The following is a 15,715-nucleotide window of genomic DNA, read 5'->3' as shown; positions in this document are numbered from 1 at the left end:
GCTTCAATCTCCTTACCAATACAATAGGGCATAAAACATATATATACACTACCTACTTCTTAGGATTATCTAACAACAACAACAGTAATAATGTTGCTAACATTCACATAGAACTTTAAAATTTAAAAACCTTTTATATTTGTCTCACTTGAACCTCTCCGTAATCTGGTAACGTACGTGCTATAATTGTCCCAGACGAGGAAACTGAGTCTCTTAGTGGTGAAATGACTTTCCCAGGGTCACACGAGTAGTAAATGAATCAGCTAAGATTTCTGGTCTTCTGGTCTCCCAATCTGGCGCTCTCTCTCTCTCTCTCTCTCTCTCTCTCTCTCTCTCTCTCTCTCTCTCTCTCTCTCTCTCTCTCTCTTTCTCTCTCTCTCTCTCTCCCATATCTCCTGTACTCCACTGTCTCTCCCACTGCCAGCTATTTCTCCACCCTCCACCAGTCTCTCCCACTCCCCACCGCCATCTCATCTCCTTTGCTATTTCTTTACTTCTCCCCTTCTTCCTCCCAGCTGTGCTTCCCCTGTCTCTAGTTCTCTTTCTCTCTGGAGATCTCTCCTTCTCTCTTTTTCTCCCCCCCTCTCTCCCAACAATTTGTACCCACTTCTAATGCTCTACTGAACACAACAAGTCCCCTCCTCAGAAACCCCAGAGTAAAATGCAGTTCATACTGCATGTGAGAAGTATGGGTATTTATCATTATTATTAACGAACAAGATCCTTTGCACAGCAGAACTTTCCAGTAGTCTATTCCCTTGTCACCCCAGGAACAAAACCACAAAAAGATTTATTTTTCTCTGAAATGCATAGGGTGGCCCACTTTAAAGCAGTCCCTAAAGAGCAGGAGCCTTTTATACGATCACAGAATTTCAGAGGCGAAAGGGTCCAACCCTACCCTTCACAGGAATCCCTTTCAAAACATTCCCAGTAAGTGATACACCTCGTGTTTGCTTAAATGCCTCCAGTGGCAGGGGACCCTCTTGAGACATTTTATTCCATTTTGGATAGTTTTTTATTAATTGTTAGGAGTTTTTTTCCCTTAGATTAAGCTAAATTCTACTCCCCTTAATTTACACCCAACAATCCTAGTTCTTACCTCTGAGGGAGAGCAAACCAAATCCCTGTCCCTCTCATCAGCCTTTGGAGTACTTGAAGGTAGTTATCATACCTCTCGATTGTCTCCAGAGTAAATAATCTTGTTTCGTTGCTTTTGGTTTTTGCTTTTTGCTTTTTTTCCCCTCAGCCAATGGTAAAATATGGCACGGTTTTGGGTCCTCTCACCATCTCGGTCTCCCAAGGAGGCAACTGGGGATGCAAGGCTTGGGGGCAGGAAAGCTGGAGCTTGAGTCCTGGCTTTATGATCCTGGGCAAATCCCATATCCTCCCTCAGTCTCAGCTTAAACCCCAAGAGTTTCCTCAGCTGTAAAATGGGTCTAATAATGCTGCCTGCCTCACAAACTTGTTGTGAGGATCAAGTGAGTCAATATATGTGAAGAGCTCTATGAACTTCAAAGTGCTTCATAAATACTGTTACGATCATTACACTTTTCTACAAATGCACTTTAGCTTATCCGTGCCCCATCTAGCCTTCTCAGTGGTCCTTGTTATTTGTTGTTGGTCAGTCTGACTCTCTGTGGACCCATTTAAAATTTTCTTGGCAAAGCCACTGAAATGGTTTGCCATTTCTTTATCCAGCTCATTTTACAGATGAGGAAACTGAGGCAAACAGAGTTAAGTGACTTGCCCAGGATCAAACAGCTAGTAAGTGTCTGAGACAGGATTTGAGCTCATGAAGATGAGTCTTCCTGATGCCAAGCCCAGTGCTCTAACCACTGTGCCACCTAGTCCTTACAGGTCACTCTTAAATATCAGGTGTTTAATGCATTGTTGCAGTGACTTCTGTATATACAAGATTCTGCCCTTTCCCTCCATGCCTTTGCCAAGGTTGTCTGCTATGCCTAAAAGGTCATCTCTACTCACTTCTTCTTCGTAGAATCCCCAGCTTCATCAAGGCTCAGCTCCAGTGCTTCCTCCTCCAAAAGACCTATGCTGATTCCCCCCAGTTGCCCCACCCCCAAAATTGTTATATTGATTTTGCACATATACATACATACACATGTGTACACATACATACACACACATATATATACATACATACATACATACACACACAGTATTTTCTTGTCAGTGGGAACAGGGATTGTTTCATTCTTTCTCTTTGTATCCCGAGGGCCTAGCATCATGTTTGGCCTATAGTAAGTACTCAAATACATAATTGTTAAATGAATGAATGAGCTAAAAGAGTAACTTAATAAAGCAGGATTCTCAGTGCCTGTCTTGTCTGGGGTGGTGTTAGAAGGGCCAAGGCAGACTTTGACCTCAGGACCCTTCTGTCTCCCACTCTCAATGGTAGCCAGGATGGTAGACCTAGGGCTGCTGTCAGTGCCGAGAGTTGCAATAGCTGTGTGGTTAGAGGATGCTCAGGAAAAAATGGGGGTTCAGGGAGGAAGAGAGGGGAACAGATTCTCCCAGGCTGATAGGAACATCAGCTCTTCTTTTCATGACAGTGGTCTGCCCTAGACCCTTCCTGGATAGTCTCACTGACCCTAGGACTAATACCAGAGTACAGAGTAGCCCCCAGCCTTCACAAGGCTGCTCCCTGACCTTGGGTGGGAACGCAGGGGTCAGTCTAACCCATGCATCTCTCTTCCAGGTTCATCTGGTTGACTGTGGGAAGTACAATAATCAAAGGGTCCAATTCACTGCCCTCCCTCTCCCTCATCCTCTGTCACCACCATGCATGCTAATAATTGCCAGTGACCTGAGAGGATTTGCATGTTAAAGGGGATGTCTGGGGACACTTGAAAAGGAACCTGAACAGCCATTCTTCAGGAGTAATTTATTCTTTTCCCTATTATTATATCCAGGTCTTGAGTCTGCCTGACCACCAACCACTTCATTAGCAGTCTGTCTGACTCTTAGTTGAGTTCTCTGCCTCCTGGCCACCCAAGGCAGAGCAGATCTGTTCTTGGGAAAAAGGTAGGGTTGGACAACAGAGCTCCAAGATGCAAAATTATTCACTTGTTCAGTAATCATTTGGTAAATTATTTCTTTGTGGAGTGATTTTGCCAGGCACTGGGGGAGATAAAGGTGATCACTGCCACAACCCCTGTCCTCATGGAGCCTACTATATAATAGGGTGAATAGAGAGTATAAAGAATTGTGTTATAACTACAAATAACTATATTGTGTAATAGGGCAAAAGAAGTACAATCATTATGCAAAATCAGGATGAAAATAAATCTCTTCTAGGCAGGGTATGGTGGAGCCAGCTCAATCACGTGAGAGATGACTGTTAAATTGTGAGAGTTTACTCTTCAGAAATTGGAAAGTTCAACAAACCAGGGTCTGATGGATTGTTTCATTGTGCTTAAGAAAGTGATAATAATGTTGATGAAATGCTAACATATCCTATGTACTTTCTGAAGGGTTAGTCGTTAAACATTTGCCAACACACACCTGCTTCCAGGGAGTATAAGTGAATGCTTTATGGAAAAAAATGACATTTGAATTAAGTTTTGAAGGATGAGCAGTTGGGCAGTCATCTCAGTTGTATCCAACTCTTTTTGATCCAAGTTGAGGTTTTCTTGGCAAAGATACTGCAGTGATTTACCGTTTCCTTCTCCCACTTGTTTTACAGATGAGAAAACTGAGGCAAACAGTGTTAAGTGACTTGCCTGGTGTCACCCAGGTCGTAAGTGTCTGAGATTTGAATTTAGGAAGATGAGTCTTCCTGACTTCAAGCCTGGCACTTTATCTACTGCAGCACCACCTAGCTGCCCTGATTCCACAGTCATCCCCTTTCTAGGATGTATCTGCAATGCATCTTCTATACTTCATTTTTTTTCTCATTTGTCCACAAGCTTGTTGAGGTGCCCTTACTTCAAAAAATACCTCTTGTCTCTTCACTACTGCATAAAGCCACCATCCTGACTCCTCCCATTCTCAGTCACATTTCACCAAAAACTTGTTTACCTCTAATTAAGATCTTCTTGACCTCAAGTCCAGGACTGTGCCATGTAGGGACCATCTAGTCCAATCCCCAGCCCCTTTTAACACCTGAAGAATCTGGGAACCAGGGCACTTGAGTGATCTGCCCATTGCCACACTGGTGGTAGCCTCAGAAAGACTAATGAAAATGAGATCATCTAACTCCAGATTTAATTATCTTTCCTCCACACCATGCTGGAACTCCTTCTGACTATTATTTCTGTCAGTAGCACCAGTATTATTTCATGTTTGAGACCTAAGCACCATCATTTTCTCATTCATCCCTCTCTATCACCTCCTAACTCCAAGGTTATCAAAGAACTCTAAATTCTGCCTCAGTGATATATTTGCCCATGTCTCCTCTTTTTTTCTCACTGCCATGACCCTCTTTGCCACTCCCTAGGACTGCTTTAGTAATTTCCTAGCAGGGTTCTTTCCTGGGGGATTAATTAATGGGTCTGTGCAATGGTCTTTCAAATTAAGAGGAGCCAATTCTCAGCCCTTCTCCATAGTAGGTCCACAGAAAATGAAATGACCAATCAGATAATTTTTTTCCTCCTCATCTCACACTAATCCTGGTTCTTTTTAAGCACATGAATAGGTCATTGCTTTTCCAGTTTAGAAACCTTTCCAAAATAATATGGGAAAAGTTATTAAACATATAATTTAGATCTTGAGGGAACTTCAGACTACACCTAAGACCATCAGAGAGAAGAGGTTCTTAATCAGGAGTCAGTGAACTTGTTTTTAAAAAATAGTTGGATAACTTTTTCAATAAAATTAGCTTTTTTGTAATCCTATGTATTATATTTTATGCCTTTAAAAATGTAAAAAATTCTAAGAAGGGGTCCATAGGTTTCACTGGATTGCCAGAGAGCCATGCCTGCCAAAAAAACTAAGAAAACGCTGATCTAATCCAATCTTATGCCATCTATAGAGAGGAAAAGTTGTTTAAAGTCATACGAGCAGGTCGTCAGTCTAGAACTGAGAAAAACCTCAAAAGTTGCCTAATCCAACACCGTCATTTTACAGATGAGGAAAATGAGGTCAAAGGGAAATTAAGTCACAAAGGTAGTATTTATCAGAGTTAGGATTTGAACTCAGGTTCTCTGACTCTGCAGTCATTGCTTTTTCCACTATACCATGCTACCTTTTCTGTAGTCCTGAAAGGTTAATAACAGACCCTTAGCTGGAATTTTTTTTCTCTTTCCTTGATCCCATTTTCCTGGAGCTTAGACTGAGGATCCCTGATAGCTGGAAGGCCAATGTGGCACCAAGGATGGCAGGTTACATTTCCTCCCATGCTTAAGGCACTGCACTGAGACCTGGTGTTCTCACCACCATATCCAGTCTCCTACAGTCTAAGAATTCTAGACAGATTCTACTTTTAGCTGGATGCTAAGTGATCAGGAATGCCATTTATCAGCAACCTAGGGGGTTGACACTGCTCTGAAATCTAAACATGTCCATCTTGACTTACGGTGCTATGCTTGTATGGCATGAACTGTGTGCTGATGGAGTGTTTGCATTGAATTCTGGGGGGCTGATTCCTAGCACTGGCCAGAGACCAAGTACCTCAGCTTGCTTAGGGGAAAGATGATGGTAAGAAAAATTGGTACCATGTATAGGAGAACTCTTTTCATGACGTTAATCAAGGCCAGAACTAGGGAGATACCCAAGGCACACAATGGAGGCACAACAAAGGAGATTTTGAATTTTTATTTTTTAATCAATGCACATATTTTAAACTCCAGGACATTTTGCTCCCCATGCCACAGAGGTTGTTTTTGAGATTAAGTCATGCCCCGTGTGTTGCAGCGAAGCCTCAGGGGGATAATGATATACAAAGCAATTTTCTGCCCTTTCCCGAGGGGTACAAATGCCTTAAGAAGCATCTGGGTGGGAGAATGGCTAATGTTTGAGACTTGAAATCAGGAAAACCTGGGTTCTACTCCCACCTCAGCTGCATTGACTTGCTAGCTGCATGACCCTGAGCATATCCTCTCGGTCTCAGTTTCCTTATTTGTAAAATGTTAATAATAGTAGCACCTACCTCCCAGGGTTGTTGTAAGGATAAAATCAGTTTAATAGATGCAAATGCTTCACAAACACCAAAGATCCATATTAATGTGATATATTATGATTATTCACCATCTCCACCTTTAGTTCACTCTTTGTATACTGCTGCTGCAACTCCCACCAACCCCAATAATGAGTCCCATCTCTATATATGCATATATGGGGAAGAAGGAAGGGAATGTGTATTTATTGAGCATCTACTATCTACCAGAAGTTGCACTAAGCACTTTACAAATATCTCATTTTATTCTCACAACACCCCATGAGGTGGGTGAAATATTATTCCCATTTTACAGGTGAGGAAAGTGAAGCAGACAGGGGTTAAATGACTTGCCCTAGGTCATGCAGCTAGTAAGAATCAGATAGCAGATTTGAACCCAGGTCTCCCTGAATCCCAGTATTCTATCCACTACGCTACCATGCTGCCTAAATGTGCATGTATATGCACACACATGCACACCTATATGTGTACATGTATGTGTATTACATGTTATATATTTATATATGTCTACACACACATATAGAAGCAAAGTGTCTTAGCATTTTAAATATGTGCATTTGTTAAATAGCAATTTAAAAAATTCTCCCATTGTGCCTCCACTGCGTGTCATGGACAGCTTTCCAGTTCTGGTGTTGAATGATGTAACAAAAACAGCTAACCTGTGGATACTGCTAGCAGAACTCTTCTCTTCCCCAAGCTGGGCTATTTTCTCTCTGGCCAGTGCTACCCATCAGCTCCCAAGAACTGAATAAGAAACACTTCATTGTGTGTATACATATGACATACATGCATATATACACATATGTGTATGTATATATCTACATATGTGGTTATATGACATTACATATTTAGCTATATACATATATATAAATGTATGTCATATGTATACACATATAGGCAGCTATAGATAGATAATTTATATTTATTGACTGTACCTATGCTATATATGTACAGGGGAGGAGAGGGTGCATGTGTATACATTAATGTACATGTATATATATACATACATACACACTCTCATTCATGAGAACATAAGCTCTTCACGGGCAGGGATTGTTTCAGTATTTGTACCTTTATCCTTAGTGTCAGGCACCTAGAAGGCTTTTAATAAATGCTGGTTGATTGATTGATTCTGTTTATAGTATTTTTCTAGCTTATAGCATTTCTCATACTTTATTTTTCTGCTTTGTATATTTCATATACACTTTCTTGTATTTTAATTTATAGCCTTTATAGGTGTGCATGTCCTGGACCCACTGAACCTCTCCTGCCTTATTCCACATTCTTCCCAAGAGTCCAGTTGGATCAAGAACCAGGGTTTGCTTCCAGAGACCTCTCCCCCATGAGGGCCTTTCCATTTGCCCTGCAACTGAACCCTCCTCCAGTATAAACTTCTTGAGAGCAGGGACTGTCTTGCTTGTCGATCTTTATCCCCAGAGCTTAGTGTAGTGTTTTGCACCCAAGTGCCTAATTCATACTTTCCAGTTCTCTTCCATGACATTCTGTTTCCCTCCATGCACTGAATGGTGCAGCAAACTGGACATCTTGTTCTCCCTCACATAGTCCATCTCCAGCCTTTTCTGCCTGGAATTCTCTCCCTCCTCTCCTCCATCTCTTTGGATCCACAGCTTCCTTCATTCTTCAATCTGAGCACCACCTTCTGCAGGAATCCTTTCTGGCTGTTGCCTTTTCTCCGTTGTTCCCTGTCCCAAGGTTCCATTGTATTTGTAGTGTTTGGTTTTCATGTGTACACACATATGTATATGCAATGTCTATTAGAAACCTATCTGTATACATGGGTGTGCATATATACCCACATATCTGTGTGTGCATGTGTATATGCACATGTATATGGACATATACACACATGTGCATGTATATACTACCACTTCCATCAGAGTATAAGCTCCTTGAGGTCAGTGACCATTCAATGTTTGTTTTGCCAGTGCCAACACAGCACTTAGCATTCAGTAGGCACTTAATAAATGTTCTTCCCAAAAGTCTATGAGGCAGATAGTACAAGTAGTATTTTTCTCATTTTATAGAGAAATGAGGCCCAGAGACATAAAATGCCTTGCTTGGTGCCCCACTCAGGACCGTTTGTGTAACTTTGGACTCCTACCTCCATGGTTTCTTCTGTAACATCATGCTGTCCCTCAAATCTCTCACGTGAAGCTAGTGACAGTTAATAGCAGCTCTATCCTGGCTTTATTAAAGTTACTGCCAGGGATAAGGGGGGCTGGTAAGCAGTGTTTTAGAAGCATGTGATGTGAGATGTGTATATTTTCAAGGTTGCTCTGGAAAGGCAGCTGCGGCATAGGAGAAAGTATATGCACCTTGGAGTCAAAAGATCAGGGTTCAAATGCTGTCTACACCACTTTCTAGCTGTATGACCATGGGCAAATTACTTAACCTCTCTGGAGTCTATTTTTTCTCGTCATAAAATGGGCATAATAAATAAGCTACCTTGACACCCAAAGGGTAGGGTCTAATGAGTAATTTAAGTAATTTACAAGCCAATGAGAACTATAGAAATATTCCTATTATTAATGCCCTGTTAGCTAGTTCTTCTGGAAAAGCATAGTGGATAAAGAACCGTATTCAAGGCCAGGAACACCTAGGTGGAAGTCTCACTTACAGCACAGAGGGGCTATGTGACCTGAGCTAGTCATTTTACCCTTCTTTGTTCTAGGCAGCTAAGACTTTAAGATGGAGGGAAGGTATCATTCTTCAGTGGGAGAGGGAAGGATTCCTCATTTGGGAATTCCTAATACTCATAAAACCACAAGTTCAGTCCCTATCTCTACCTTTCACAGGACACTTTATAGTGGAGCTGGGTCTAGGCTACCTTTGGGGAATGCTCAGCACCCAGAAACCCAAAGTTCCAGGGTGGGGAACATCAACTGCTAAGTCAGAAGTAGAGACTGGGACACCAGAGGCTAGCAGAATGAAGATGGCTGGGAAGCAGTGGAGGACCTGTGTCCAGACCACGTACTACTGGTGCATCTTTGAGGGAGATAGAAACAGCTTTGGCCTGGTATACTGGGGATGGGCCCATTCTACTTTCTGGAAGATGTGCCTACACCTCTGGCCTGTTCACACCCCTGTTCCTGTCCTCAACTCGTCCACACCCCTGGCCTGCATCTATCAAAAGAAGTTTGGAGGGGGACAGAAATATTGGAAAGCATTTTCCAAATGGTCTCCAATCCAAAATATATCATTCCCTAATGACAGTGGTCAAGACACACAGGCTCTGGCTTGAATTTTAACCACATAGTCACTCTTCACTCCCTTGTTCATCTCTGAACTGCCAAATCCTTGGGTTGCGAAGAGCCACTTTGAAACCGACCTGTGTGTTTAATCTCACAGCATTGCATGTGCCAATCTGAATTTTTATCCTTTAGGGGAAAAAGTATGGAGATAAAAACCTTTATTGTCATTCCCCCCCCCCCCCATTGGCACACTTCTCCTCCTCACCCAAGGTCCTTCTGCCTCTGCTTCACCTGGAGGCCCAGATTCTGAGAACAATGCCTTGAAGTAATAATTAGTTCCTAATGAAATTAGTGATCCTCCCACCCCATCAAGCCTGCCTGAACAGGCATTTCTCTAGAATTTTCCTGGCTTTACTCAGCTCTGAAGGCAGAAGAGGAATACAAAAATTGTCCCCTAACAGCTGGCCCCCCGGACAGAAATTGCCCAACCTTGGGGATCCTGGCCGGGGTGCCTGAGTGGGCTGATTACTCAAGTAGAGACAACACACACCAATGGCACCGGGCCATGTCTCCGACCCAACCCCAAAGGGATGACAGGCAAAGATTTTCACCTTTTTTGTGTCCCGGACCCTGTGGAAATTTGGTAAAGGCTCTGGACCCCTTTTTCAGAATTATGCTTTGTTGCCTACATTCATAACAAGAAAATGCTAAATTTTACTTAGTTAATGAAAATTATTGTTATTTTTTATATATATTTATATTTTATATATGTTATTTTTTTCTCCATCCAATATCATGTACTCCCTGAAATCTATTCATTTAGTCCTTGAGAGTGTATGAATGTCAAGCCAAGAACCCATGACTTATAGGAAGGTGGTTAACTGTTTGCTGTGTGAACACCTCCATTTTGGTTCTCATCCGTGTCTGAGAGTGAGGAGGATATAGAGTTTCTACTAGGCCTTGGTTTTGTAGACTATGGACCTGAGTTCAAATTCTGCCTCATCTGCTTACTCTCCCTATGTGACCTTGGACAAGATACTTAGCCTCCCTAGGGCTTTCGACTAGATGTTCTCTGTGATTCTGTCCATCTCAACATTTATGATCCTATCAACCTCAGGGGGCACAGGGACCATCTAAACTGGTATCATTTGGGTAGGTAGGGGGAATAATTATATCATTATTATCTCACAAAGAACAAGACTAAATTTTTGCCACAGTTAAAGGAATGAATGTAGCAAGTTCAAGAACCATTCTATTGCCAGCCAAGAAACTATCTCTAATGTCGAACCATCAAACAAAGTGTCTCAGGGACATGGGGCAAAGTGGAAAGGGGGATGAGGAAATGGAGAGGATACTGTTACATCTGACCTCTTGCCCCACTAGAAAATTACAGGTGCCCAGTTCCCCCATTCCATTCCTAGAGGCAGTCCAACCCTGATTGATGAAGGAGTGGCAAGAAATAGAGTATTGAAAACGAGTCCAGAACTCCAGGGCAAGCATGACGATCACTGTATCGGGGACTGTTACAGCTATCAGGAGGCCATCATAAAAAAACAGATATGGCATTTTAAAGTCCTTTGAACCCACTCAGAATAAAAATGACAGAGCCTTTGGTTTGGTTGGTTGAAGGGATAAAGCTAATGGGCTTTGGGGGAATAGTCACTGATAGATGCAGCTGTTCTGTTCACTCCATCTCACCCTTTATTTGCTTTACTCTGTTCCCCAGAACACACCGGTGGGAACACCCATCTTCATTGTGAATGCCACGGACCCTGACCTGGGAGCTGGGGGCAGCGTCCTTTACTCCTTCCAGTCACCCTCTGAATTTTTTGCCATCGACAGTGCCCGGGGCATCGTCACTGTGATTCGTGAACTGGATTACGAGGTTACTCAGGCCTATCAGCTTGTGGTCAATGCTACGGTAAGTTATGAAGGGGCGGGGCCTTGTGTCACCAGAAGACATGACTCTTCCTTTCCTGTCACTAGAGGACATGACTCTTCCTTTCCTGGTGATTTTCCTACCTGTCCCATACTCACTGGCCCTCCCTGGATTTAGGGTAACACAAGGTTCCGTTTTGAGTGGAGACATGGATCTGGTTCCATCTGAGCCTGGGAAATGTGTTCACACTGCAGAATGACCACTTTTATTCTCATCTGTGTAAAATGAAGGTATAAGGTGTAAGATGCCTTCTGACCCCATCTAAAACACATGTGCTACACCAAGGCACCATAGGAGTACTTTGGTTGGCAGAAAAGCTGTTCCATAGTCAGCTTGCCCATTTTTAAGGCTTGGCCCCAGCCCCCAAAGGAGAAACTTAGGATAAGGAAGTCACCCACCCTTAGGGTCTGAGTCACTTCCTTGCCAAGCTGATGACATACAGAAGTGACTTCAGGGTGCAGGTGTCCTCTATTTTCAAAGGCTCAGGCCAACTGCAGAATGAACCAAGCGAGTCCCTATTAGCCCTCCAGGACCTATTTGCTCATCTCGCAAAAAAATGCCACCTGGTGCACTCTTCTTGGCAGCTTGACCATAGAAAGAAGTGGGTAGGGAGCCTAGAGTCAGAGGAAAGAGCCACCATCTACCCCAAGTGCCTGAGCCAAGCTTGCTAGAGGCCAGGTAAGAAGAAAGAAGAGGAAGATGGGAACCCAAGATGGGATCAAGGTCAAGACAGATAGGGTTCTACTAGTCCAGTACCAAGAAACACAAAAATCATACCACCTGTCCTAGCTTTAATAGGATTGGAAAATTAATCAGATTGGAAAATAATCACATGAGGGGAAAAGGATACAGAGTGGTCCAGTGAACCACTTAGTCCACTTGCTGTGGAGTAAGAAGATTTGGGTTCAAATCCTGATTCTGATAGCCATATGACCTTGGGCAAGTCACTTGTCTCCCTGAGTGTCAGGGTTTTCATGTATAAAATGATGGAATTAAACTAGAGAACCGGCAAAGAGTCTTCAACTGTCCATCTAAGCTTCTTTGACCTCACAAACATTTTTGAAATGGAATCTACAAGAGCAACAGGAAATAAGATAAACTAACATCTTCCTTCCCCTCCCCTACAAAGTAAAAATGGGATAACTGATTCAAAGACTGCTTTCCACTGTCGCTATAAATTCTGAACATTTGCAAACAATGAATAGATTTTTCTTGTCCATGCCCACACAAGCTTCAACCACACACCCACAGACCAACAAAACACCCTCTCCTACATGGCCAGTGCACATAACCAGACATCTAAGTATGTGGATATACGTGCATACACACAGCCTGTACTCCTTGCTGGGTAATTTTCATCTCGTGGTAAAGTAATTCAGAGCAATAGCAGCTCATTGAGTGGGCGGGTGGGAGCCTGTGTGACCACAGGTTATCAAGAGGCCCGCACCCAAGCTGTGATGGTGAATACATGGCGAATGCAGCTAAATTACCACTAATCTCCTGGCAATCAGCTTTGTGTCCTTGAAGCTACAAGAGGAAAAGGGGTAGGGGGGTGGGGAAAGAGAGCAGGAACTCCCAATGATGGTTGTTCTTTGACATTGTAATGTCTTTCACTGCCCTCTCCCTGTAAGTGGGTTGTGTTATTGAGTCACTTTAGGGATGGCATTGTGCCCTGTGTCAGTGGGCATCTCTCCATGGAAGTTCATTGTAATGCCTAGCATCTAGTGGAGTAGTAAGGGGGCACCAGGAAGACACTAGAATGGGACAGCCCAAGCATCCTTCTGGGAACAAGCTACATACCTCGAGTGTCTCTGCTGACAGAATTGCCTGCCTCATTCTATGTCCCAGCTGGCACTCCTAGGAAACCACTCCCTTGGAACTTCTCATCCTTCAGAGTCCTGGGTATGTTGGAAGGCATCAAAGAGAAGCAAAGTGGCTGGAGTCCTGGTTGATACCAGGAGGATACCTGTCTGGAGTCAACCATCCAATCAACATGCATTTGTTTGGCATTTGCCATTCACTAGGCTATCCCAGGCACTGGAATTACAAAAATAAAACTGCCTATATCCCAAAGAAATTGGCATACTACCCAGGGAAAGAACAGATACACATCCAAGTGGAAGTCCCATTGGCTACTCAGTTTTGCCAGGGAAAAATCCACATAGATTAAACCCCCATTTCTGGGCAAGAGGCAATGCATGTTTGCTAGTACCTCAGACCCTGTTTCCTTGAAGCCAAGCCCTGATGGCCTCATGACCATTTGGGACCTTGGCTCTAACCACCAACCATGAGTAGTTACTAATCTGGTAGTTTGTATAAGAGCGACTCTTCCTCCTCCTTAGGTAATGGTCTTCTCACCTAAGCATCCCCCTTTAGACAGCTCTTCAACCAAGCTCTGGGGTCTGGTCCCCAACCCAGCATCATCCCTGCTCTTGGACACTATCTTTGGAAGCCTTAGTTAAAGATATGGCCTCCCACCATATTCTATAGGAAACAGAGCTTCTTTCTCACCAGCGATCTATAATGTAACCCCTAAAATGAAAAAGGACAAACTTGAGAAATCTATAATATATATATATATATATATACACACATGTGTGTTTATTTCTAGAGGAATAGAAGTGTATAAATATATAATATACATTATAAAATATATTATATAATATAAAACATTATAAAAATAAATATATACATATTTTATATATATACAAATACATATACGTATATGTATATAGATATATATATATATATATCTATATACATATATATATATATACACATAAGCATATGCACAGGTATGCATATAGATACCTTGTAGTCCTAGAGGGGCAGCTAGGTGATATAAAGTGTGCCAGGCTTGGAGTCAAGAAGACCTGAGTGCAATGCAACTTCAGACACTTACTAACCGTGTGACCCTGTGTCACTTAATCCTGTTTGCCTCAGTTTCATCATTTGTGGAATGAGCTGGAGAAGGAGATGGCAGACCACTCCATTGTCTCTGCCAAGAAAACCCCAAACGATGTCATGAAGAAGCAGACACAACTGAAACAACTCAACAACAACAAAGTCCTAGAGGACCGCACAGGAGTCTATCTGCTGTCCCTTATACATGACTTTCCATCTTTCACTGCTGGATAAAGTGTTTATTAATGTCTTCTGTTTTTATATCTCACAAGTTTCCTCCCTATATCTCCCCCCTCCCCTCCCAAACAGCCATCCCATACAACAAAGAATCTTTTTAAAAGAAGAAAAAAAAAATTCATAATTAAAAAAAACTTGACAATATTTGCAATTGCAGTTGTAGACAACTCCCACTTGACCTCCCCCAGCCCCCTGCTCCAACCCCTACAAAGGAGTGGGGGGAATTATCTTTTGAGATTTCTTTTTAAAGTTGTCAGTGATTTGGGTTTGTTATTAAATCTTTCCAAGAAAAACTAAGTAGGATCTAACAAAAGAAAGTCAGGGGATCTGGGTTTGAATCCCATCTCTGGCAATACTACCTGGGTAACTTTGGGCAAGTCCCTGAACTGTCCTTGTCCCAGTTTCCTCATCTGTAAAATGGGGGGAGGGGCTAGATGGCTCTGCTGGTCCTTTTCACCTCCAGAGAAACCATCTCCCACCAGTGAGGGGCCATAGGGGAGTCAGCTAGTCCTGTCTCCCCTCATCTTACCGATGAAGACAAAGAATAGAGGAGAGCCATTTGTCCATGACATCGTGGTAGTATATAACAGAGCCAAGATACGAACCCAGACCCTCTGATTCCAATGCCAACAGTTTTTCCTACATCATGCTGCAGTGCCTTGGAAAAACCTAAGATGAACTTCTAACATCTTTCCTTGGCAAACCTTAAAACCAGCCAGATTGCCGTCTCTCTAGGAGGTGTTAGACATCACCAGCCTGTGAGCAGGGGATTGTATCACATGACCTGTCCAGCTTTCTTCACTATGGAGAATCTTTGAAATGTCACAGACCCTGGGACTCCTCCACTGCTAACTCCACATAACTAGCAGCGCCAGGACCCTCTAGCTTTTCATTATTTCTGCAGGTTTCTAGAATCATAGGTAGGATTAGAGAGTTGAAGAGAGACTTAAAGGTCGTTTAGTCCAACCCTTCATTTGACTTATGAAGAGACTGATCCCCAAAGAAGACGTATGACTTGTCCAAGATCACCTAGCTAGACTTGTGGGTTCAGGGTCCCTTTTTTCCCAGCAGAGGAAGATTTAGGCTCAATATAAAGAGACACTTCCCCACAATTGGAACTCTCCAAATCAGCCTTAGCAGATCATGGATTTCCCTTCATGAGAGTCAGAATCTCCTACCCTGGAATGTCAGACCATGAACTCCTTGAGAGCAGGGACTGTCTTTTGCCTCTTTTTGCATCTTTAGCATTTAACATAGTGCCTGGTACACAATAGGTGTTTAATAAATTTG

General features: G+C 42.7%; 1 protein-coding gene across 6 annotated transcripts in view; it reads left to right on the top strand.

Moving 5' to 3' along the window:
- The window catches only part of CDH23 (cadherin related 23), a 597,280-nt gene that overhangs the window by 259,530 nt on the left and 322,035 nt on the right, over positions 1-15,715 (top strand). For all 6 annotated transcript variants that reach the window (XM_072628247.1, XM_072628248.1, XM_072628249.1 and 3 more), the window contains exon 7: positions 11,072-11,266. In XM_072628247.1, the coding sequence (XP_072484348.1) occupies positions 11,072-11,266 (195 nt within the window). The remainder of the gene's footprint in view (positions 1-11,071; positions 11,267-15,715) is intronic.

This window comes from Notamacropus eugenii, chromosome 1 (genome assembly GCF_028372415.1).
Source record: "Notamacropus eugenii isolate mMacEug1 chromosome 1, mMacEug1.pri_v2, whole genome shotgun sequence".
NCBI classification, from domain to species: Eukaryota; Metazoa; Chordata; class Mammalia; order Diprotodontia; family Macropodidae; genus Notamacropus; species Notamacropus eugenii.
The sequence above is the reverse complement of the archived record's forward strand: the minus strand, read 5'-3'. Positions and strand labels throughout refer to the sequence as shown.